This window comes from Agelaius tricolor, unplaced genomic scaffold (assembly GCF_023055355.1).
Source record: "Agelaius tricolor isolate 1412-34295 unplaced genomic scaffold, bAgeTri1.0.p SCAF_2, whole genome shotgun sequence".
In the NCBI taxonomy this organism is placed as follows: domain Eukaryota; kingdom Metazoa; phylum Chordata; class Aves; order Passeriformes; family Icteridae; genus Agelaius; species Agelaius tricolor.
In genome coordinates this window covers 71385894-71412065 of record NW_027269262.1, presented here as the reverse complement: position 1 = coordinate 71412065, position 26172 = coordinate 71385894, and the positions used below count along the sequence as shown (strand labels likewise).

The following is a 26172-nucleotide window of genomic DNA, read 5'->3' as shown; positions in this document are numbered from 1 at the left end:
GTTGGAACCGTTTCCTCCTGTTCCTAAGAAGTAATTGGCAACACCAATTGTACACAGTACCACAGTACCAGCCTTGTCTGGGCCCACAGCCCTGGATCCTTCTTAGGCAATGGAAGGCAGGCTGCAGGGCTGGGTCAGGGAAGCGTTCAGGCCATGCAGGACCAGCACAGCACACAGGGAAGCAGCGTCTGCAGGCCTGTGTCAGACACCCCTGCTCTTGCCACAGCCTCAGCAGCAGGAGGGGCTGCAGCTGTCCAGCAAGCACAACAGGGCTACATCAGCTCCAAGTACTCTAAAGAAATCATCCAGCTTTCATATCTGGTAAAAATTCCAAACTGCAGTTACAACATAAACAGTAGCACGCAGCAAATCAAACTGAAATACATACTGTGTTCAGACTCCAGGTTGGCTTTAATGGCAGACTGTCTTCAAGTACAGCAAGTATTTCTGCTCTGACCACTGCTGCATTCATAGAGAAATTGTTTTCTACTTCTCTGTATGTTAACATAAAACAACTTTTAAAAACTGTATGACAGAAACCTGTTTGATTACCTAACCTTAGGCAACTGTAGTTGCATTTAGTCAAAAACCACACAGCAGTCTGTCTTGTCTAGAAAGACCTCAACAGTAAATGGAAGAGCTTATCACTGCTTGACATGGGTCAGCTAGTAACTTCAGGTTAAAAAAAAAAGAAAACCAAAACCAAACCAAATCACACATTCCCCCCTTTAATTTACTCCCTTTTCACTTGTACATTTAATTAGAGTAATAAGTGTTTCTTAGACTGCATCTCCAAAGCATAAGCCATTTTTTATCTCCTAACTGACCTGTAAAACTGTTCTGAAAAATCCAAACTGAGAATTTACTTTCAAGTAAAACTTAATGAAGTTTCATAAAACCTTTCCTTTACAGAGTCAGAAAATAAAATTTCCTCCTGGCTGGCACTCATGTGAAGTACACTTGCAGCCAAAGGGTATAACTTTTACCTCCAACTAAAGGGTTCAAAAAGTCCCTATTACCTGTAGGATCTAGGCCTCAGTGCATTATTTCAAAACCCTAATACCCCCTTCTCCTCCTCCCCCCAGTCTTCAAGTAGGGAAAGTTAAAGTGAGAAAGCAAGCAAAGGACCTTGAAGAAATTGAGAGGCTAAAGTAACACAAAAAGAAATTCTCTGACCAGTTCAAGCAGCTCATTACTCAATGCACATATACTTGCAGCAGTCTGATTTACCTTTACATTATGGATACAGAAATGAAGTCCAGTGCAAGAGAGCATTTGAGGTTTCTGTAGTCTTGTGCAGCCCTACCCTAGAGTCAGCACTATACAGAACTAGCTAAAGTTGAAAGTTAAGACTTTTCAAACAAACACTATTAAAAAAGGAGCCAAAGGTTCTGTGACAACATGCAGAATTGGACTAACTCATGCTGCCTCAGGGCACTGCATGCACACAAGCTGGGACAACCTCTCCATGCACACCCATGCCTAGTGCAGGTTAGCTGGTTGGTGTGAAGAACTGAATCTAAGGTCATGCTCTAAAAACACACCACAAATTGCCTTTTAGCCTTCCAGGAACTTACATGACTTTCACTTCATACAGATTGATCAATCTTAACATTTTTACTGTTTAACACAAAGCTGAACCAATGGGCTTGAGAAAAGAAAGCTTCTCAAATCAATCATATATACATCTACTTTATAGCTATCTGCCTAGCTCCTCCCAAAGTTAGCCTGAAAAACAGTAAAATCTACACAAAGTTTTATTGCAATCATACAAGGGATACATCATGGGTCAAATACAACAAATACTATGATGCAATTTTACATTTATTAAACTACAGTTCAAAGCACAAATTTACACATTCTAAATACACTAAAACATCTAATGAAGTCACACGGGTCTCCCACTGACATTTGATATATCTGGGCGAAAGACAATAACTTTACAAGACTTTTCTAACAGGAATCCTTAGTATAAAAACTGTGTACTTGTATGTAAACTGTTGAAGAACCCAAGTGATGGGTTTCCATCTCCACTAAGTCATCCATTTTGTTGCATATTTAACGCTCAGGGGTTGAATGAACTTGATTTTAAATTTGGACACCATTATCTAACCCTCCCACCCCCCACTGAATTGTAGCTGTAGCTTGTTTTGCCTGGTCCCCATTACTATTAATATGTTTTCAAGTTTTGAAGAGAATGAATTGAATTGAAGATTGTTCCATTTCTTCCAGATTGGAATGTTGACCAGACAAACTACAGACTTGCAACTGCAGGTCTAAATGAAGCGTTAATGCCTGTTTAAGCTGCAGTGGAAAAGCGTTCTTCCGGGCTCAGCTGAATGCACGAAGGCACAAAGAAGAAGTTCTTCATCAATGTGTCTGAAGCAATTCCAGCATCTTGCATCTCATCCCTGCAGCAGAAAAGGTCAAGAGATGTAACAGCAGGTTTTCCGGTTCAATTTCCCTTCAGAAAGCAGCCACCATGCAGTGTGTGCAGCCAACTGCCCCCGCATGCTTGGCCCTGGCTCAGCAGAAGGGAGCCCAGCTGTGGCAGTGCCTGGCACTCAGAAATGCTGCCACTCGCCAGGGTGGGAGCACAGGGCCCTGCCTGGGCACAGAAATGGGGTACTACACTCCCGATCACCACAAGAGCATCACTCCCCTTCCTGCCCACGGCAGTGACAACACTGCACACAAGCTGTGGATATGTGTATTAGGAAAGCTCAAAGGTTGATGTTAAACAGCTTTTGTTAAGCCAGTACAAGACTTTACAACTGCCACTGAACTCCCAGGTAAGATCGGTCAGGTATTCTGCTTTCCTTTGTCAGCCCTAAAGCAAAGTAGGCATTTTATCACAGATCTCAGTTTAGTCTCAGCAGTCAAACAACAGAGACAAAAAAAAAATCCACAAACTAAAAAGGCACATTCTTGCACTCAGCATTTCCCTGTATTTGTGAATGTAATTCCTAAGTGTACACTCCTGAAGGAAAAAGCAACCTTGCCACTACCAAGACAGTTTTCTTACCAGTCACTGAAAGACATCATGTAGTAAATCAGTGGCCTCTGATAGTCGTTAAAGGCGGACTGTTCACCCAAGGTACCAGAACCCATATTGTCAAAGATCAGCCAGTCTCCCACGCTCAACTCAGGAAGAAGACAGTTTTCCACAATTTGATCAAGCTCATCACAGGATGGACCCCAAAGGCTGCTTGCAAACAGAGGCTCATCTTCCTTGTATTTCTATATGGAAATGATTGATGCAATTCAGGCTTCAGTTAATTGAACAAGAATTTTCAAATATACAGAAGGTTAATTTAATAAATAATATGCAATTATATATGTATGAAGTGTTAAATATATATTCAATAGACAAGGATAGAAAGGACTACCTCTGAAGAATATAGAAGGACTCACCTTGTGAACCTCTGGGATAGTATTCAGTTTCTCAGACAATTTACTTGCAAAAGAACCATAAACACCATCATTTATGTAATATGTAAATACTGGTTCATCATCATTCCTGGTTTGCTCCACTGGAAGTAAAAAAAGAACTTGTCTTGCATGCATGTTTTGTCATAAGTAGTCCTTCTGCAATCTAACTTAAGTCAGCTGCTTTCTCCTGACAAGGGGGTTCCATATATACTAGAATAGGAGAATTACAAGCAGAGTAATCTGTATGAGACCAGATTATAAATTCAGTTATAACATTGAGAGGCTTAATAAAATTAATACTTTCAGTAATAACTACTGCTAAGAATATAAATCCAGAGAAGCAGGGAAGTAGCTTGCTTTGTGACATGATTTTTTATGTTCTAATACAGAACCTTCTAACACACCATCTGTGATGCACCCAATATAGGTTTAACCTAGTAAGGATACAAGAAGTGCCACATAAAAGTACCAGTGAGACACACAGATAACATATGGTCAGAATCCAGAAGGCATATTACAGTGTAAGAATTAGGGGATGCACTAAACATATAAACAAACTAGTCAATCCCAACTAATAGTGGGCAGTTACCTGTACTGAGTCATAACACAGAAAACAAATCCAACCCTTACCTCCAGAAGGAAGAAGTTTATCATACCCAACAGTCTTCTTTGCAATGACATTCACTGCCAGTGTAAATGCAGATGAAACATAATAACATCCAGGCTCTGCAATCACATTAACACCAGATTCCTTAGGAAAGTAGACATCCAGCAATGGCCTGATGACATGATTAACCTAGGAAATTGAAGTCAGAGGTAAGGCCAAAGAACTCAGCTTACAGATGTATCACACACATACTTCCAGTCAGCAACAAGTCTAGTCAGCACACCAAATGCTTACTCTGCCCCTCCAATCTCTGAGAAATGCCTTTACCAGAGGTAAACAATTTATAAAAAAAACATGTAAGAAAGCTGGTCATTCTGCTAAACACTGAAGATTGAGAACCATGAGTCTGAGTACTACACAGTCTCTTTTCACAACTGAAGCTCAAGCTGTGGTACTCACAAGTGCACCAGTAACTTCAATGCCCATCCAGCACATCAGATAATGTAAAATTACATATGAACCCACAAGAATGGGTAAAGGACCTTTTCATGATCAGTTCTGAACAGTATCATATTAGAAACAGAATTATTTAATACTAATGTTCATATATTAGGACAAATATGTCAAGATTACCAAATATTTTGGATGTGTAACAGAACCATTAGAATTGAGAGAAAAGCCCTGATTGCTGTTAGCAATGCCTCATTTTCTCTGTGCTGAATTCATGGAGCCTGTGTTTAAGACAACATACCAGTGTAAACTGGGTATCCTGTTCTACATGCCACTTCATACTAAAGGTGGCATTTAGGCCAAATCAGAGGCCAGCCAAATCAAGACCTTTAGCTTTCTGTTCCAAAGCAAAATACTGGAAATTTTCATCCAGTAGCAACAGGGTTAATGATCCAAAGCATGCTAAGGCACCCTGCCCAAAACCATGCAAGTCACCAGCTGGACAATAGTCAAGAAAAACCTTGAAGTATTACTTCTGAGGCTGCTTCAGATAGCAATTTAATCTCTAACACACTTAAATGAGCATTCACCCCAGATGAACAGGATTAAAAAGAAGTCATGATCACCCCCAAGAAGGGATTACACTATCCATGATCAAGAATACAAACCCAACTAGTGACATCTTGAGTTACAGTCTAACATGGAACTTAACCATGTTTCAGCTATCAATTCAAGCTACAGTTTGAAGGTTAAACACTCAATTTCTTCAAAAGTAAGAGTTTCAATTTCCAACACATTGCATACCTCTTCCAGCTGAAGTTCTGAACCTGTGAAGCCCCCACCAATATCCAACATGTTCATCTTAAAGCCAAATTCTTCCTAAAATGCATAGGCAGAATGTAAGTACACGAACAACAGTAAATGCAAAAAGATTTTGTTGCTCCTTACTGTGGTTGTTTTCTGTGTATTTAAGCTTTTGAAACTATTTAGTTGAGTACATCTAATGAGGGAGTAAGGGCATAGTACAGCTCCATTAAATCTAGGAGCAAAGCACTGGGATGTCAGTAGAGGCTGGTTATACAATTCTCTGCAAGCCCCACAGCAATATCAACTCCCATCTTGTGGCTTTTGTTAAATGCAGACAGTATTTGCTGAACAGGTGGTGTATTCTGACAAAACAATTTTAGGATTTCACAAATTTTGTGACAAGACAACTGCAACAAATTTGCACAAAGATCAGTGAGATCCTCAGTTTTATTGCCCCCACATGTTACCAGCCACAGCTAAGGCACTGCAGTAATAAGAGTAAAAAGACTTGCAGTCTTCTCTGTTTAGTTTACAAACTCCTCATACCACAATAGATGCCAGCATACAATTGTTCAATTTCAATGTAACCTAAAAGCATCAGTTGTGTATTTACAGGACTGAGATTTGAATATCAAAAAGGCTTGAGCAAAAGTGGGAAACTAATTTAAACAGCATGTAAGGCTACTGCCTGTCAGTGGGACAGTATTCATTACCATAATTAGGACAAAGTTGGTTTTACTTCTATCACACATGACAAAGCAGTATTTAGTCCCTTACTAAAAGTTCAATTTCCAAGGATTTATTTTGGAAAGAATGTAGTTAGTTTGTTAATATAATCAGAATAGAATGGCTCCTCTACTGTAGCAATTGCATGTGAGTATAGATGTACTTACAGCCATGTCAAACACACACCGAGCATCAGACAAAGCATGAATGTATGTTTGCAGATCCTTGCAAGAGCCTGAAACATGAAATCTGAAAGAAATAAAAACACAGTAAATACACTGAACCATGCAGCTTTCAGACCAAGCAAATAATTTCATCATATAAAACAGCAACAGAAGCAATTCATTCCCAAGTGCCCCAAAACAAGATTAAATGATAATATACAGCAACTGTGCAAAGAAGCTCTGACCACCACTGCCTGCTATTGAACTTGTACTTGAGAATTCTCTTCCTCTTAATCCTAAGAATGTTCCACAATATTCTCATCTTTGAGAAACAACAGATTTACTGAATTTTTCAGTCTTCACTATCACAGTAGCTGAAAGTTGTTTTTCAGTAGTGCCAAAGCTGCAGAGAAGTACTGATGCCTACCACAAGCACCTGAATCCCCTCTTGTTCCTTGTTCAAGAGATTCAAGTACTGCCCTATGCACTTAGTCACTGAGGTGCTAGAACAAGTGCCAGCATTCCCATGGGATTCCTCAAGAGGCATATGGCCCACTGCTTCTAGACAGACCATACACACACCCGAGACACAGTGCTCTCTACTCCAAGTCTACTCCTTTAAGGAACGCCATTCTGAGGCAAAGGTCACTTTTCAAACTTACTTGCATGAATCCATGTGTGGATTTAAAAATTATTTTAAAAAAATGTACAAGAGGCACATGGTTTTTATAAAAGTTGGTTAAGACACTATACGAAGAGGCATGTTTTTTTCAGTAGTATCTATTTTTTAAGACATTTGCAGTTTATGCTTTAACATCCATTTCAAACAGATACACAACAAAACATTTGTGGTTTAAATCATCAAAATCTGGCTTAACATTTTTTTATTGTCTTGATGACCCATTTATTTGTTTGGTTGCTTTCCTAAAACAGTTATGAGCATGTGATAGATTTGTAGCTGAAGGTAGACAGAGCAGACTTGTGCATGCATTTTTCTCAGATACAGTAAAATATCCATCAAGCTTCCAATTAAAATACCACAGATTTGTAAGAATTTGGAACTCTAGGATTCATTCCTGCCACCTGCAAGCCAACAACTTATCTGAGTATTTTGTCTTGATATGATCAAAGAGTGACATAGAACCTTAACTCTTACAAAATCTGACCCCATGTTCATCTTGTTCAAACTATCCAACCTATTTCATGCTGTACTAGTGCTTCTGTTATGACGTTTATTGGTGGAAAAATACAAATCAAGTTATCATGGAAGCTCAAGAGTACAGTTAGAGAATAAGAGAGGCTTCTAAACTTAGTTTTCATGCTGACAGAAGGAATTTATGACACTTAATTTCCTGTTGTTTTGATCCCTGTAATAGTTACTTTGTTTCATACTAGTTTGTGCTTGCAAGCAAAAGCTCACAATTCTAAATTAATATGATATTGTTTGTCTGGGGTTTTTGTTGATTTTTTTTAAAACCCTGTAAAATAGTGTCACCAGGGAAAAATCCTTTTCTCTTTTACATGTTAAGTACCTCACACAAATATCTATTCAGCCAGCAGAGGACAATAAAGTTACTCACTTGACACCAACTATTTGGACTCCCAGCTCCTTAGCACATTCCATAAGGTGCCTACAGTTCTTCAGGGTGGTGCCAAACTTCATATTCATCTCCTCACCAGCAGTAATGTCTTCTGTGGCAATGTGCAGTAAGAGCCTAAGAGAAGGGGAAGATGATTGGGGCAGTTGGTTTACATCATCAGCACATGTGAAGCCTGAAGATTGTCAGAAGTGTGTTGATTATGTTGTCAGTACTCCAGCTCCATCGATGGATGAATCAAGGCAACCTAATAATAACAATCCTGTACAGAGAAAAAACTAGCAATTAGGGGCTAAAACATGGAGCCAACAAGGACAAGGGATTTCGAAATGCAGCAACTAAGACTCTTGCAGCAGCAAGAGTCTGTTGAGTGCTGTAATAAAAAATAATGTTACCTTCTAATAAAGCATAGTTCCTCAAAAAAATCAGTAAGACTAATATGATTTTTCCCATCTCTGTACCCCTCCCCAGCCCAGAGGTTCCCCTCCAGTCAGACATGTATCAGATTTAGTTAAACTCAGCATCCAGGCTGAAAGCACACCCTGGCAATATCACATAACCTCCCCTTTTGGCTGAGCACATGGACTCAGGATGAGGGGGTAGGGTGGTCAGTCCATTCCCTGCCCCTTCTTCCAGGACACTGTGGAGCACAGAGGCAGCAGGCACCATTTATTACATTCTTATGCAGTGGAACACCTTCCTCTGTCTGGTCAAAGCCTCATTTTAGGTAGGTTTGGCAAACTGCAGTGCCAATGCTGACCTTTCTCTATGTTAAAGTAACACTTGAGGGGCAAAGGCATGGTCACATCCAAACCTCTAGAGACATACCCCCAAACCTCCCAAATTCAAACTGCTGTCCACTGAGAAAGCCACACCCTCCCCCCATAAGATCAAGTAATTAGTCATCCAGTAAACTAAACAGAGGTGGTGTCATGACATACATGCAGACTGGGCAGAGCACATTGCAGCTAACCAGGATGGGGAGTGTAAATGAGTGGAAGAAACTCTGCACACAGAGTGAAACAGCTCTTTATAAGACAAGCACCAAACAGAACTCAGCCTGGCCACTACAGCTGGCCTAACATCTACCATGACTTCTACAAGTACTTTCCAAATGTTTCCTGGTGTGTTTAACATGCATTTTGTAAAGAGCAAAAGGTCCTGAGTTCTCAAACAGGTTGCCCTGCAATCCTTGTTCATTTGTACCATTTCATCTTGAGAAACTCACAAGCATTTCCTTTCCTGCTTCTCACTAGCACAGAAAACTGTGTTCAAAAAATCTGTAGTCAAACAATATTCTGTGAAGCATTTGGAAAAATGTGCTAACTGAAGCAAAAAATTGTTACAAGTCAAACTCTTTAAAATGTAATAGAAAAATTCAAATCCATACTATGATTTGTAACCTCATATTAAGATTAGTTAAAACCCCTCCTTAAGACATCCAACATTAAATTGACAAATTGTTATAGCAGCATTTTAAGTGAATCGAGGTATTTTCAAGCAAAACCCACTAAATCTGACTTCTAGAAATCTAAGAAGTTGTTCGAATCATGGAAATAAATCAACATAAAAACTAACAAAACTCTAAAGCCACCAGTGAATAACTGGTAAAACACTAATGATTTACCAGTCAGCTTTAGCATTGCCAAGGCTTTCGAATCCACTAAGTATACCAAGGCCAGCAGTTACAGAAAAGTTTACTTATCATGCATAACATTTTTGCACAGAAATTTCTCTCCAGTATGCAAAGCACAAACAGACTTCCATGAGGATGAAGTGTAATCACCAGCAACAGCAATATTAAATCTTGTAGTCTTGAACAAAGAAAAAAACTCTCTCAAATACCACCACCCCCCCAAAAAAGCACCAAAACAAGTCACAGTTTTGGGAGATGACACAATACTTTAATCATGACTGTTCAGAACCAAGGAATTTGTTAAGGATATCAGGAATTCAGTTTTTCCAATGACATTTATAGAAAGCTACATCTTCAATCACTGCAAAGCACTGTAACATTGACTTCGCTCTGGCTCCATATTTCTTAAAGGCATGGCCCAAAGCTAAAGCATTCATATGTGAGGGATGTGATGTGAAATGACAGGAGTGCCTGTCAGTCCAAAAGACCATTATCCATTGCTAGCAATAAAGTTGCCATATTTAACAGCCAGATTATCAGCTTTGACCACTATTCTACAGAGAGCAGCTGAGCTAATACCAAAGTGACTGAAAAAATTTCTCCCTGTTTTAATTATGTGGAAATGCCTGTAGGTGTATTTAATAGACCTGCAGAGTGTGCCCAAACCCCAGATGGGATCCAATGCACATGGTCATTTGCTGGTAGCTCAGCCCTGACTTCAGCCAGAGCCACTAATATCCAAATACAACTCCCTGGAAGATAACACTGAAGCCAAAACAGAGCAGGAGGAAGATGTTATTTGCAGATGATGAAATACTAGACTTCTGAACTTTAATCCCTGAAACCTTTACATGAAGATTGCCCTAAAAAAAAAAAAAAAATCACTTTCTCCCAAGATCTTTCCCAAACCAAGGGCCATTGTATTAGGAAGCCAAGACTCAGTAGGAAAAGATGCAAAAAAGCTATTTTCGAAGGAGACAGAAGGAGAACAGATACAAGTGATTTGTACTAAAGAAGCCATGAACTTTGCTTGCAACTCAAACCACCCAGAATACAGGCAAAAAGTTTCCCCTACATTAAAAGCAAAACCAGGATTTTGACACTTACTTGGCATTCGGATGGTTACGTGCAATTTTCTTCAGCTCAATGTCATTGTCACAAGTCATGATGTTTATCCCAGCTTTTGCTGCATACTTGATCTGAGAGGCTTGCTTGCAAGGGTTTGTGTAGATGATGTTTTCAGGAGAAATGCCCAGGTCTTGTACCAATGCCATTTCAGACTGAAAAGCAGGAGCATACCAGAGTTTGACAAAGTGCACGGCACCATCTTTCCTGAATTTTTATTAGATGTGCTCTTCTACCACACTAAAGTGAAAACTATCTACTGCTTCTAGGGCAGAAGTACAGATTTTCAATAGCGAGTCACAAATGAATTCACAGTTCAAATGTTATTTATAATCATGGCACCTGGCACCAAAGAGATGAATTTACACCAGCAGACATATGAAAGAAAATAAGGCACACAGGCAAGAAAAACTTACTTTACTGGAACATGCAAAACCAACACCAAGGGTTCCCAGAATTTCGAGTACACCTGGAGTAGAATTGCATTTTACAGGATAAAATGGCTTTATTGGTGCCATCACATTCTGCCATTGCATGTTATTCCTTACAAGCTTTCCAAGATCTCCAACATAAAATGCCTTTTTTCCAGTCTGCAAAAGGAAGAATAGGAAAATAAAATGTCTAAAATTGTAGGTTTGCTGTCAAGACAAACAACCCCAAGTCTTAAAGAACTATGTACCTTTTTTTACCCTGCTCTTAACTTTTAGATTTGACCTTGAATAATGTTTTTCTGTTCAACTAGCAATATGAACTAGTTTTAAAAAACCAAAGGGAATACCTACCACTTCAGAGATATTATGAATGCTATTGACAATATTCTGAGATTCCTGAATAAAAGATTCTACTTAAATGCCAAATGCTGATTTTATAAAAAAACACAGATTAAGTTACACACTTTTTTCAACTTTTTATTTTCAGAAGTCTGCCGCTATTTATAGAAAGAAGATCCATTGGGATGAAAGCTTCCACAGTCTCAATGAATTTATCTTATAAATGGAATAAAATCTGATGCACTAACATTATTTTAACATCTAATAGCTTGTTTTACTGAAAATTTGTCTGATGGTATTTTAGTTCAGGAAGTCAAGTTTGAGACTGTTCTCCACATCTTGTGAAGAATGAAGTTCAAAAGGAATTTTAAGAACTAGACTTCACGTTAAAGGTGACAGAATCAAGTACATAATCTTTAAGAAAATGCACAGACTTTTCTGGAATGTTAAGTTCTGCACATCTGTTACAATATAGTCTTTTCCACTATCGAGTCATGATGCAGGTGTAGTGGATCCAACTGCAAACAGATCATTCCAGATTTGCCCATAATGTGCACTCTGTAAAAGTACTGTAGGTGAATGCCCTACTGTAAATCAATCAAAGACCATCACAAAACACATGATGGATCTGAATCAAGACTGTACATCAAATGTTAATTCTAGCACTTGACTTTTGCAGATATGAAACTCTACATGTTGTGGCTTATTTTATACAAATTCTTTATTTCTGTTTAAAAAACACAAATAGAAATTCCATCGGGTGGAAGCATACTGACCCCCTGTACGGGTCACCAGCAGGATTGGGATCTGGAGCTTTAGATCCATGGCACAGGCCTCTACCCCTTGAGCTAAAGGAGTAAATGAAAGCAGCAGGAGGCAGCTATCCTCTGTGAGCCAGCCAGTGGTTGGAGACATGACATGTTGCCAGTAGTTTACCTATTTATTTGCTAGACAGAAAAAGAATATTAGGAATCAGGATTTGGGAATCCTACACCTGAGTTCAGAAGGCCATGGAATTTAGCTATTTGATGTACTATAGCTGACCACTTGCACATGAATATTAGTTCTGATAAACCAAGGGAAAAGTGAGCAACTCACAGGTATGGCATATGAAGAACACAGGATTTGCTTAATGAAACATTTTTAAAGTTTGCTCTTTCTACAATTTTGTCTACAGAACAAAAGCTACATCTTCCTGCCTCCTAAGAAATGAGTGAAGCCTTATTCAAAAAATGACTACTGTATACACAGAATTATTCGACTTTCTTTCCAGTTGGCAGCTGAACTTCAGTAGCTTTTACAGTTTTTCTTGAAAGAGAGAACCTCACAATGTGCTTGTACCAGAGTTTCCACTGGGGAGAAGGGTAACAGGAAGATGTATGAATATTAACCATGATGGGCTACAGAAAATTTAAACATGGCTTTAAACAGGCTCAGCATAAACATTTTTCAGAACTCTGCATTATTTTCAAGGAAATAACAAAAAGGTTCTAACTGAATATATCCACTTGGATAATTTTAGGTGCTTGATCTAAACCCCATTGCTAATAAAATCTCTTCAAACAGTGAGATGGGAACCTGTATTTAATTACATCAGCCAGACTACTTTCCTGCTAGTCACACTCAGGACAGTAAGAGTTGATGCCCAAATTTCCCCAACAGAATTCTGCCCAAAGCAAGAAAACAGCAAAGCAGCAGAATTAGAAGAGGAAACTACTTTATAAATAAGGTGAGTGAGGCTTAGCTGACTGTTTCTCTGTTGCTGTCAGCTCATCAGCTCTAAAATACTTTGACCTAGTTTGAAGACTTAGGGAACTAAATGAAAAGACCTGGAAAGCAAACTTACATGAGTATGTTCATAAATACAGTTGTCAATAACATCTGCAAGAGTTGCTCCTTCATCCAACAGACCAATGGAGTAATTTGCATCCTCAAGAAATCCTTTCATCTCAGCCGTATTCCACAAAGCCGACAGTCATAAACCAAGAAACACAAGGGATGGGCTTCCAAGCCTTAAATCCGGGTCCTTAAATTATGCAACAAACTGTAGAAAGAAGACATGTGTCAATGGAAAAAGAGGCACAAAGCACACCATGCTGCTGTTTAAAAATCAGCTTTCTACACCTGATGTCCTACAAACAGTAACACACCCTCTACAAAGACCAAAGATGTTTTTACTCTGCTCACCCTGCATTTGTCAGACATATGGATAGAACAATTCTATGGAAGACAAGAATAAAACTTAAAATCTGACACTAACTTCCAGATACAACTGATGCAAGGCTGTTCTTGAGAAGAATTCCAGACTGTATGCACACTGATCTGCACTGAGTTTATGCAAACTATGAAAATACTGCGAGTGCAGCATAATTGTACAAATGCCTCAGCTCGGTTCTTTTCAAGTAAAGCATCTTAAGCAATGCTAGCATTCAAATATGCAACTGGAAGACTGCCTGTAACAGAACATTCCTGAATTCGTTATACAAAACTTGTAGCTTATTGATTAAATGTTAGCAGTGATATTTGTACTAATGTTCTAGTTCTTTCAATGCTAATTTATAACCACTGCATTTACACATCATATTTATTACATTTATTTTGTTGTTCTGTTCATAACGTTGCCTACAACACTTAAAACTGTTAATTGCAAAACAGAGGTTAATGTAAAGAAGCCCCTAGGCTAGAAGTAATTTAAAAAGTGATAATCTTAGCAAGTAGCATTGTTATTAAAATAAAGTAACAGTTACAGTATAACTTTATTTGCATCTTGCTTCTCCTCAGATCTTCACTGCAAATTAGCTTGGTAGTTAGTAGTTTATACAGTGTTTTCCAAAAGACAATCTAAATCAACAAAGTCAAAACACTGAAAATACTGTTAAATATAGTCTTAGAATGCAGATTGACTAATCTCAAGTAAAAATCAGCAGACAGCAGAAAATTACCAACAGCTGACTATATACCTTCATTTGCTTTACTTGATGAATAGAACAATCTGCAGTTCACATTCCATTAGAGTTGTGGGTGTTGTTTAAAAACAGCTTCTTAGCTTACATCAACCCACTGACCACATTTTTGTTTCAACTGTCATCTTTATGACTAACACAAGATGGATCAAAACCAGCTAGCTAACTAGATTCCTTCTCTAAATGAAGACCTAAGGCTTTTTTAATATCTCAACAGAAGTTGCATAGTACTTGTAAAAAATGATGGTTGTTTTCTAAAGCCACCTGCACTTAGATTTACAATAGCAGAATTATTTTTCTAATTAAAAGTATTTATAGAAACCACAACCATTACAGCTGAAAGCCAAAAATACTTCATTAAGACTATATAAATTAAGATAATTTTGGCTTCAAATCATCACAGGGCCATGGTATTAACTCAGTCTCATGTTTCATCCACCACCTCCATACAGTAAAAAAAAAAAAAAAATACACAATTTGCAACATAGGTTTGGTTAATGTTGTCAACAATAGGAACAAAGTTACTTTGCTGTAGTTTAATACTACCACAACTAAGCAGCAGTTGCTCCTGCTTGTCATTATGCCAAATAACGGGAAAGGAGCCAGCAGGGTTTTTTTATATGCTTTCTGCACAACTCAAATGTGCCCCCTATGTTTGTTACAAGAGGAATTTACTGCCAGGTGAGCTAAGTCAGTGGCAGCAAGAATATTCAGTTCTGTTCAGAAGCTGAACGATAAAGACAAGTAGAGCAGGTAAGAAATAGTTGTCTCACACATATATAGTGAGTCCTATGATTATTTAAGGGAATCCTGAAGATCCAAATCACAGAAGAGCAAGATAATTATCACATTGGTGTAAGGATTTAATGAGTTATAAAAACAATGACTAGGTGGTAGACTATAATAACCAGAAAAGTCTTTAGTCAGTCATATCTCAGAATGAGACTAATAGCTAAAACTCCTTAAAAAAATACCACCACTGAACAAAAGAAGCTTGTGAACTTAGTTTGCCTTAGAATCAGTCCAACAAAGATGAACACTACCTTCATAAAATATCCATGGTTTTCAGAGGCAGAGGACCAAAAAGCTGAGTTATCTTTTCCCCCCCAAGAAAAAAATGCTGGCATCAGCTTTTTACTGAAACATTTTAAGGAATTACTGTATATATAAGGGCACTACTTAGCTAGATTTTTAAATTTTGGTTGAGGTTTTTTTTTTCATGCTACAAGCCACTTCCTACACTCTAAAGCTTGCAGACAGTCAAGAGTCCCTTCCACCCCAGATCTACCCTACTGGAAGGTCTCAGCACACCCAGTGGAACCAGGCACAGCCTGAATGATTTTTACACTCACCAGACACATATAGCTAATTGCTTGTACCTGCTATTTCAAATGAAGCAGCCCAATCTAATTAACTGCACACTTTTCCTCTTTGAGTGTGGATGTTCATCTGAGTTACAGTGGAGTAGATTTAAGCTAATTGTTTAGTAGTCTTAAAAGAAAGGCTTTTTTTTCCATAGTTAATGACTGTGGTGTCCACAGCTTTCAGACAGATGGTGTAGAAGTATACTTTCCTTCAAAAGCTGCCCCTTTAATTTTGGGGAGACTCAGTTCAAGTAAAGCATGGGGGGGGAGGACTCTTTAACACCAACTCCCAAAGTCACCACCAACAAAAAGAACAATTATCTAGTAAGTTAGTTTTGATAAAGATTATTTCCTAAACAAGACTTGCCTCCTGCTCATTCATCAAAATGCATCTTATGGTCAAGAGGCAGGTACACCAAAAGGAATATATGCCAGTACAGATTCAATGACAATTGCAACAAACCATAAACAACCTGATATATCCTCTCCCAGCATGCTAAACAGTGATTGCTTTTATAAGCACATCCAAGACATGGAAGCTTTTCCTTTTAACAAAATTAATCTAGTAGAAAAAAAGCTAATGTTTGACTACTGTCCAATTCCCCCTTTTTGGAATAAATTACATCTCTTCAGTCTTGATAGAAGAATATTCTACAAAGAAAAAACAAATTCCTAGAAGCACTGCTACAGCACCACTACAAGACAGTGGCTAGAGAAATTTAAGGGGTTAATACCTTACAGTAGGACTTGGGACTCTGCTGTCACCTTATTCTGTCCTGACTAGTTCCCTCCTGAGGGGGGTGAGGAGAATCAGTGATAAAATTTGCAGAAGGAAATCTAAATGATGGTTTAGGACTTTTTTTGATGTCTCTAAGATGAGTCAGAACTCATTAGAGCACAGAGCTCACTCCTTGCTGGAAATGCTGACTTACTGCAAGTCATTATTTGACAGACTTGGTGTGGTAACACCACCCATTCTCACACCTGAAATGTTAGTCTGCACAATGCTCCAGGACATATATTTTAAGTCAAACAAAAGCTGTCAAGTGGTATGAGACTTCTACATAGGCATGTAATTGCTTTCTTTGAAGTAAGCATTACATCCTCAGGCTCTTTAACACAATGGCTTCCCAGATGAAGAACTCTAAGATAAAAGTGTACCTATTTAAACACTGCAATTACCGCAGACATCTGGAATAAAAGAAAATTAAAATTCTCTGAACAGAGTCTAAATACATGCTTGTCACATGTAAGCATCCATAACACACACAATTTTCTTTTCTTTACATTGTCCAAACTATGTATTGTTTGGCCTAAGAAAAGAACTTTAAAAACCCCAAACACCTATAGGTTTGGGTCTTTCATTAAAAACTTCCTCTGCAAAAAAAGTCTCTGCAAATGAAATGGGCTCCAAATAATGTCTCTCAACCACATCTTATTAAACAAAAGTATTTATGACCAATAACAATAATGCTGATGCAAAAATCAAAAAGGGCTAAAAACAAATTATTTTCTCATTCCTTGCAATACTGGTTCTGCAGGGGTAACAAATCAAAACAAGAAATTTTGTCACTGACACGAGCAATTCAGTACAGAACAGGTATAGTAGAGAAGTATATATATTATATATATATACTCCTTATACACGAGTCATCCGCTTTCAGTGCAGGGAATACCTAATTATAATGGAAGTATCTTTAAAAAAAAATTCCAAGACACCATTTCACCAACTGTAATTCAGTTATCTGAACACCACCACTAACCAGCTGATGGAAATGCTGAAACAGGTGTCTTTTGCATTACTCAAGTTATCTCTCAGCACAAATCCACTGAAGGCCATAAGCAGGGTACCTGTACAGCTTAGGTCAGTTGCAGCTTACTCTGTTCTCTCAGCAGCATTCCACACAGTTAAGTGAGCAGTGTAGAAAGAACAATTCTGCTGAAGCAAGCAACTGGGATAGAAACTGAAAAAATAATGGCCCCATCCAGCATCTTGTACAGGAACAAAAACCTCCTTCTGCATTCCTTGAGTTTGAATACATTATTCAGACCCAAGAAGGTCACAAAGCTTACAAAAGAATGGTTACTCTTCTGAGTGCACATATACTTCCGTGGTAGCAGACCAGCACTTCTCTTTTACAACAGTGCAAGCAGTCACTTCCCTATTCCATCTCCTTACTTGCTCAGTCAGTGTTAGTGTTTGGCCTCCCCACTGCCCCCACGACTCCCAGCCCCCAGCCCTGCTGTTCCCCAGCTGCCACCAGCTCCAGCTACACTAAGTTACTAAGGCTTTCAAAATTAGTATCCTGGACTGTCAATTAGTGAGTCCAGATAGCTACTGCTTCCACTTAGCATAGCCAGGGCTTGCTAATACATCAGACTTCCATCATTTCTGGCCAATCAGATGGGGCAACACACAGAAGAGATTTTAAAGGAGAAAGACTTCAGGTCACAGCTGCTGGACTGCTCAGGGAGCGAGAGCCTGAAGAGCAGATGGAACTAAACCCCAAGTCTTCCCCCCACCAGTGTAATACAATGAAAAAATGAGATGGAGAAAATGATAAAAAGTGAGTTTAATGGAAATGTAAGTACACCTTCTTCAGACAGAAGATTTTTATTTTAGTTCCACTGGAACATTAACATATATCATTACAGTGATATTTAAAAGCTCACTTGACCTTTTTCCCATTAAATCACTTTGCAAGTTGAACAAGACAAAGTACCAATTAGCTCTTTAACTTGCATCCTAGCTGCATTTGAGGCAATGACCTGTGCTTCAGCACACCAAAACAGGTGCAGATTTCCTGGCAAACACCACTGCTACCTACATCAGCACTACATTCAATACTGAATCACTTCTATTTGTGTACAGTACATAATTGCTGAACACGTAATAGATCCAACCTCAAAATAAATACACATTATCTGAACATTCAGCTGCAAATGAAGCAAATCCAGTGGCATTTCCATTCTAGGGCAACTTATACCTTGTATCATTTGTCACAGCACAGGAGTCTACCAGTTAGAGAAGGAGTATCTCAAAGAAGGTACCAGAACAGCCTTCATCTCAAGAGTAAGAACTTCTGTCACAGCCAAAATTCTCTTCAGTTTTAGAACAGTTTTAGAAATTAAGATGCATGTATAGTACCTTAAGATTGTATACTTTATTCACTCATTTCTAACAATTCTTCTGCCTTTCCTAGCTTTTTACTACTTTACTTTATTCCTGTTCAAATGCAAAATGTCATGCAAGAGTTCTAGCCACATACAAGAGCAAACCAAAACTTAAACTGAACAGGAGAGGCAATTTTCTCAGATATTTTGCTTATAAAAACCACACCTTAAACATCACAGTGATATTCAGAAAATTCTCAGTGTTAACTGAATTCACTTGACTGGAGTATTCAACTACAAAGAATCAGATATATGCAGTTAATTCAGTAAGTTTCAAACAAAACAAAGAACATAACCTCTGGAGATACAGCCAAAAGTCAGGATAAACCAAGCTCATCCTGTGCCTCAGCAATTGTGGTATTTTCAAAGAATGAGTTTATCTATATTAAGTACCTTATTAGGATGCATACTAACACAACTGGCATTTGGAATCTTTGTGGTCTTTAAAAAGTACCTGGCTCAGTAAGATGTACTTAACCACTTGCAAGTTCTACATTAAAAAGCATTCCATAATTTATAGGTAGTAAGCCAAACAAAAATGCCTTCAGCTAGAAAGGAAAAAAGTAATACTGTACAAATACTGTATAAAGTCAGCTTGAATGCATTTGTAATATCTAAGACTATTGTTAAAAACCACATAAAACTATTTTAAGTTAACAGAACATGATAACCATATACATTTCAGAGTTTTCTATGCTCCTTAAGATCAGCTAAGTGCATTCATTTGTTTTCCATTATCAAGGTCTTGTTTTCCTTTAATACCCATTTGCCACTTCAAAATATAAAGGCATTTATAGCTGGTACACATTTTCCATCCAACATTAAATTCCACATTCTACTGTAACCCCACTACAACTATTTGTGGAAATGGATAGTAATTAACAAATAATGGAGACAGGCATTTGGGAAGGCACACCCTTCATGATCAGCCTGAGTTACCGTTTACAATAGCAAATCTTAACTATTTCAGTATGAACTACTCAAACTACACCGCACTTAGCAAGTCATGAGTTGATCTTAACAGTCATGCAGTCCAATTCATGACTTCAGAATTATCACTGAGACTGAAGTTACAGCATTTTATTTCAGGATTTCTGCAGCTAACACCCCTAATTCAGAAAAGTAGCTTTATTTACCAAGTTTACTGCAGAATTTTATCAGATAATTGCACTGAGAAATGTGTTAGGTGAATAAAATGTTTAGTTTAGTCCCTCTCACCATCCTGAATGAAAGTCCTACGTAATTTTGTTAATCTACATCCAGACCTTGCTTATCAAAAAACAAGCTGTATTTTTGCAAGTGCTTATCCTCCTGCATACAGATGAAGAGAGACTTACATGGACAAGTTAGGAGATGGAACCCTACTATCATCAGCTAGGTTCCCAAGGTGGCTCAGCGTTGAAGTCGAACTGCTCTCTATAAAGCACTTCTCCTAAGCCCTCTGGATAGTTGTAAACTTGATCAGAGATTTTGCCCTGTAGGGAGAAAAATGCACACAAAAATAAATTTCATAGCCAGAACAGAATAAAAGCTTTATCATAAAACATGTAACAAATACCTTTTCAGTAGTGCTTTTAAGGAGGCTTGCAACACCCCACCATGGAAGTTTATAATCACATCAAACACCCAGTTTTCAAGAGTTAATACAAACTCTGAGCCAGAACAAGGCAGATGTACAAAGAACTGCTAAAACACATGAGACTGCTTATTTTACTTATCTTTCACAGTCTGAATGAGAAGATTTTCAAAACTAATGGCAAAGATCTCTACATGATCCTATGGTAGGGTAAGTATGCCTTGACACTGGATTACTCTCCCTGAAGTGTTTTTAACCCTGTAACCACTGCATTCTTCCCCTCCCCACTTCCTTTCTATTTTAGAATTCCCTTGCCACGTTCCTAACTCCCTCTGCTGTGAATGAACATGGCATGTGGGTGAAAAAGCTATGTGGGTGAAAAATAGTGCTTTATATAGTGAAACTGAGCACCACACAGACAAATCCAGAAATGAGCAAGACAGTAAAAACAAAGTAACTTATGCTCGTCTTCAGGAATGAGGAAACATTTCAGCTAGCCCTTAAAGGCTATTACACACATCAGCAAAGCAGCATTTTAAAGTACAAGGCTCGCTTACTCAAGGTAAAGCAATCACACAAACAGAACAATGAGCATAAAAGCAGTCAAGGAAACATTTATTAGGCCTGTTGAGAAGTTATTCCTCCTAAAAGCAACAATAATTTTCATGCAATTAAATACACTACCAAATTGGTCACATGTAAACCCAACATACAATAAAGTTTCTACAAAGTCACTGTGATATATGGCATTAAACATAGAACATACCAACCTATTCTAAAAATGAACCATTCCTACTTCCATTATTTAAGTAATACTACATGAGCTGACTACAAAAGCCTGACTTCTGGGAATCACCCAACACAAAAGATCACGGCCCTGTAAGTTAAACTCCTGAAATACACTTTTCCACTTAATTCTTGCTATTGGAAAACTAAACAAGTGCACTCCATGAAGTACTGCATAACACACAGAGGTAATGAAACTTGAGGGTAACTGTTTCACAGCAGCTCCCACCGAGCAATCCCTGCAGCTTTACCACATAAATTAGCATTTACTAGCATGCAACATTAAAAACAAACCTCGATGCTTCAAAATTGAGATATTACAGAATTTTGCCAGCTAGAATTAATGCATATGTATTACATTTAAGCTTATCCTTTTCTTTCACTAAAGCAAGTTAGTAACATTTAGTTCTGCACACAACAGGAAGGTGTGGCCAACATTTAAAATTAACTGGTAGTCACACTACTTCCTACTGCTCTTCTGATTATACTCAAGAATTCATACAAATTTTCCAGTGACAGGAATTAAGTTTACCTTCCTAGCCAAACAAGTCATTAAACACAAGTGCTTCTAGGTAGAGCACACAACCTTAAGTGCAAAACTTAAAATGCAATGCTTCAGCCAAATAACACCTGCAATATTATGCCAATAAATATTCTCCCATGTCTCAAGGAAGAAAGGTCACAGTGAAAATTCCTGTGGAGCAGGAATGAAACCCAACAATTTTCTGTAGCAACAGTTAACTTTGAGTTGTGCCAAGTTCTAACTGTCTTTCAGAACTTCTCCTAAATGATATTTATGTAAAGGATCTCCACAAACATATACAAAATAGTCTGACTGCTCTTTCTGTGCAGCTTTCCCACTTCTAAACATTCAGAGGAAAATGGAACAATTTGAGCTTTTCCAATTGCAGTCACTTAAGTCTATCTTAACCAGTAGAAAGGGATTTTGCTGTTGAGTGGCAGAGCTGGGCTACCACTAAGTACAAGTGTGTTAGATGTCCATAACCCATATGGGCAAACCCAGTTTTACAAAAATTGCACATGTTATCAACCACAATGAAGCATTCCTTGTTTAAGGGTTTTAAAGTAGGTATAAAGGTATTTTTTGCTAAGCAGTGAGCTTTGAGTTGTGGGAATAGTTAAGCAAGATAGCTCTGCCTTTTAATATTCAAGTGGCACCTATATGCACGTGTTTATCTCTCATCTGTTGGTATACTCTACTAGCAGGTTCCTGAGGTTTGACTACAGCTCAAGCAACAACAGTCACAACTCACCTGAGGACCCAAATCACCCCCCAGCTGTCCACAGCACAGAATTGTCAGAACACCTGCACCCCTGCAGCAAGCCCTGTAAGTGCCCAGCAGGGCTGGGCTTTTTCCAGTTCACTGGCCCCCCTCACCTCCCTGTGTGTGGTAACAGGCCTACAAAACCAGGCATCAGTCCATTTTCTTGAAAAAAAAAAAAAATCCACTGCATCTGTTTCCGAGGAGAGACCCTTTAGTGGCTTGAGCAAAAATATCCATTAACCAAACCCTAAAAATCTAGAATTACAATGACCTTGCACATTTACACCAAGTGACAGACTCCAAGGCACCAAATTACTCTGGTTCCCAGAAAAACCTAGGTATTTTTGAGTTACAGTTAGCATTTTCCAGAGCAGGGAGAGGACACTGTGGCACGGGGATCCCGGGGGGGAATCAGGTCCTGAAGGAAGCACAGGTCCCTGAGGAGCTCTCCATGAACCACACTCTTGCTCCTGTGATATGTCAACGGCATCTAGAGCTGAAATCTACCATTATACCTCAATTAGTGCACTACACGATTAAGCCTCGCTTCTAGGAAGAGACAGTCTTAATTCTCTTCCAGAGCACTCTGTCTCCCCTTTAATTTGGAGAGCTGGAATCATTTCCAGCAGCACTGCTGCCATCACACACCTGCAGCAGCCTGCCAGGGAGCAGTGAGAGGCACGAGCTGCGGGTCCAGGGGCCGGCTGCAGTGCTCAAAGGCAGTAATCCTGCCTCTTGCCTCCAGTAAAACTGTGCCCACAGGAGAAACATTCCCACAGCTGCTCACCACCAAACAACACCCTCCCCCTCCCAAAGAGCCTCCTTTTTCTGGGGTTTAACAGCCTTCCCCTGGAGCTCAATGCCCAGCAGGAGGGATGGGGGAGAGCAGGCCGGGGATGCTGGCCTAGAGGAGGCAGAGAAGGGAGCTCGCCACAGCCAGAGGCACACGGGGAAGGGGCTGCCTTGTCACAGGCATCAGCCACAGCAGCAGCAGCATTGTTCACACGGTGACAGGAAGGAAAGAACTAGACTGGACCAGTCCAGACTGGAACAAACCCCTCCTACCATCACCATTATTCACAACCCCCACCTCCCCCCCAGCACCACTACCTCCCACGTTTATCCAAGGAAGAATAATGGGCAAGTGCAGTGTCTTCAGAGACAAAAATCCGGCAGCTGGGGAGGGCAGAAGAAGTAGGGCAGGACTACCCCCCAATCCACTCACACACAAGAGACCCAATCACGCATCTGACTAGATGGTAGGCATTTCTACGCTGTTTTATTGGCCTTCACACCGTGTTTTCATTCAGGGTGGCTACAACCGACTGGGACTACACAATTGTTAGTCACCAGAGACTGCTGCAGAGGTCTGAAATGCAGTGCTTCTCCTGCCTACAGGCACAAGGCAGCCGTACAGGATTTAGTACCGCAGGGGATGCCTTCAGAAAGGCTCAAAAGATTTAAGCTCACTTTCTTGCCTTTTCACCACAACCAGGTAACCCCCAGCACACACAGGCATCTTCATGGGCTCAGACTGATGACTGGAAAAGACCTGCAGTGCTGTCCAGTACTTAGTCATACCAGCATCCTCTTCAGCCACACCACGACCCTGCACTCCCACCGTCCCACTTACGCACACATGAGCCCACTTGCTCACCGTGCCTTCAGCTCCCCTACCACCAGGAACAGACACCTACACTGATCTCCCACCACTATAACTCTGCTGACCTCCTACCAAACAGGGAACGGCACTGCAGGCAACACGCACACACTTTGGCTACCCCAACATTCGGGTGCACACACTTTACACACAAGAATTCAGCTGGCAGCTGAACCAGAATCTCTTCTCCATACTTTCCAAAAGCCACTAGTACACCAGTGGCCAAATGGACCAAAATACGTTGGCAGAGACAGCCAAGCCCAGAAGGTTGAGCTCAACCAAGAGACCTCCAAAAGGACCGGCGGCACCAAACCTGCTACTGCTACACTAAGGGTCGGACCAAGGGGAAGGGTAAAGGGTGCACCCGTTTAATGACCAGAGAACTACTCCCCGGGCAAAGGGAGAGGACTGCTAACGGGAGGGAAGGGTTCCCCTTCCAAATGCCGGGTGACCCCACGGCTCTTCAGCGTGAAGGCAGTCCCGGAAAGCGTCACTTGTGCAATGCCCTTACGGCTCGGGCGTTGCTCTGACAGCCGGCGCTGCCGCCCTGCTCCTCGGCGTGGCCCCTGCTGACCATGCCGAGGGGACAGGTGAGGAGGCCTCGTGCAGCTCAGGTGAGGGGAAAAGTGGAGCATGGCAGCGGGAGCCCGGATGGATAATCACGCTCACAGAAGCACAACATGGCCCCTGAGAAGCAGGCGAGGAGACGCCGCGGCCATGCCACCAGCACTTCTGCCTCTGCCCCCGTCAGGCTGCCAACGCTGAAGCCTGTCACACACGGCTGCCCCCGGGGGCTCGGGGGAGCGTACGGCGTGTGGGTCACACGCGTAAAGGGAGCCTGCAGCACCCGCACCGCAGCCCAGGCTGCTGCCACAGGGCATCGGGCAGCCCCTCGCCCTGAGGGATCCAGGCGAGGACGCCCCTCGGCCCCCACTCCCAGGCAGGGGCGCCCTGCGAGAGGCAGCAGCGCCCGGTAGGCGCGGGTCTCCAGCCGCGGGCACTGCCCCGGCTGCGAGGGGGAAGACACCGTACAGCCCCCCTCCGCAGGAATCCGCCATGTTAGGGCGGCCGCCCCGAGCCCCCGCCGGCCGCGAAGCCGGCGGCCCCGCCGCCCTTCCGCGTCCCGAGGACTGCGGGAGAAGGGGACCGGCGGCACCGCCGCAGCGTTCACCCCGGTGCCCGGCCTCCGCTCCCGCCCCGTCACCGCTCGCACGCAGCGCTGTCCGCCATGTTAGCGCGGCGGCCGTTGACCCTCCGCCCGCCGCCGCCGACACCTCCCGGGTGCGGGGGTCCCGCTGCCCGCCCGCTCGGCCCCCGCACTGCGGCCCCGCACCGCCCGGCGCGCCGGGGGACGGGGGGAGCTCCGGCCCTGACTCATTCCGCCGCTCTCCATCTGCCGCTGCCGGTGGCAGCCGCTCTCGCCCCATGCCGCCGGGCGGAGAAAGGGCAGCGGGAGGAACTGGCCCCATCCCCAAACCTCCCCGGCAGTCACCGCCACGGTACTGCCCGCCGGCTGCCCCTCCGCCCTTTCCGGGCACCACGACCACCGCTGCCCGTCCCTCCCTGCGTTGCCCCGAGCCCCAGGCCCCAGGCAGAGGGAAGCCCCTAACGCTCCCACCCGCCGCCGGTGACCACGGACCCTCCAGCCCGGTTCGGAGCTTGGGGTGGGCGTCGCCACTGCTTCCCTCCCTCACTCCCACCACCACCCCCCACGGGCGGCGAGAGCCCCAGGTCTCCCGCTCCGGTACTCACGTGAGATAACGGCCCGAAAGATTTGGTAAATCGTCTTCTCTTTTTAGGCGGAATTTTTAAAGAGGGATGTGGGAACCTACAGCAGAAATACAGGCGGCGGCAGCGGCGCCTTCCAGGGCCATAGGCTGCGGGGGCGGCCGGCGGGGAAAGCGCAGCGCAGCGCTGGGACCAGAGGGCACAGGCGAAGAGAGACAGAGCCGGAGCGGGCCGGGGGCTGCGGCAGCGGCGAGCGGAGATGAGAGCGCGGCCGATGAGCTGCGAGCGAGCGAGCGGATACAGGGAGCGAGAAGAAGGGG

The 26172-nt window shown here is 41.5% G+C and overlaps 1 protein-coding gene across 1 annotated transcript; it reads right to left on the bottom strand.

Annotated features, from left to right (window-relative positions):
- Positions 1-392: 392 nt before the first annotated feature.
- On the bottom strand, positions 393-26172 carry AZIN1 (antizyme inhibitor 1). The gene is made up of 12 exons (XM_071421460.1): positions 25877-26172; positions 20154-20291; positions 13162-13359; positions 10962-11135; positions 10528-10700; positions 7767-7901; positions 6190-6271; positions 5294-5368; positions 4063-4228; positions 3415-3533; positions 3026-3240; positions 393-2411 (listed from the first exon to the last, which is right to left on the bottom strand). Exons 3-12 carry the CDS (start codon positions 13261-13263, stop codon positions 2300-2302), a joined length of 1353 nt encoding a protein of 450 aa, XP_071277561.1. The 5' UTR covers positions 13264-13359; positions 20154-20291; positions 25877-26172; the 3' UTR covers positions 393-2299.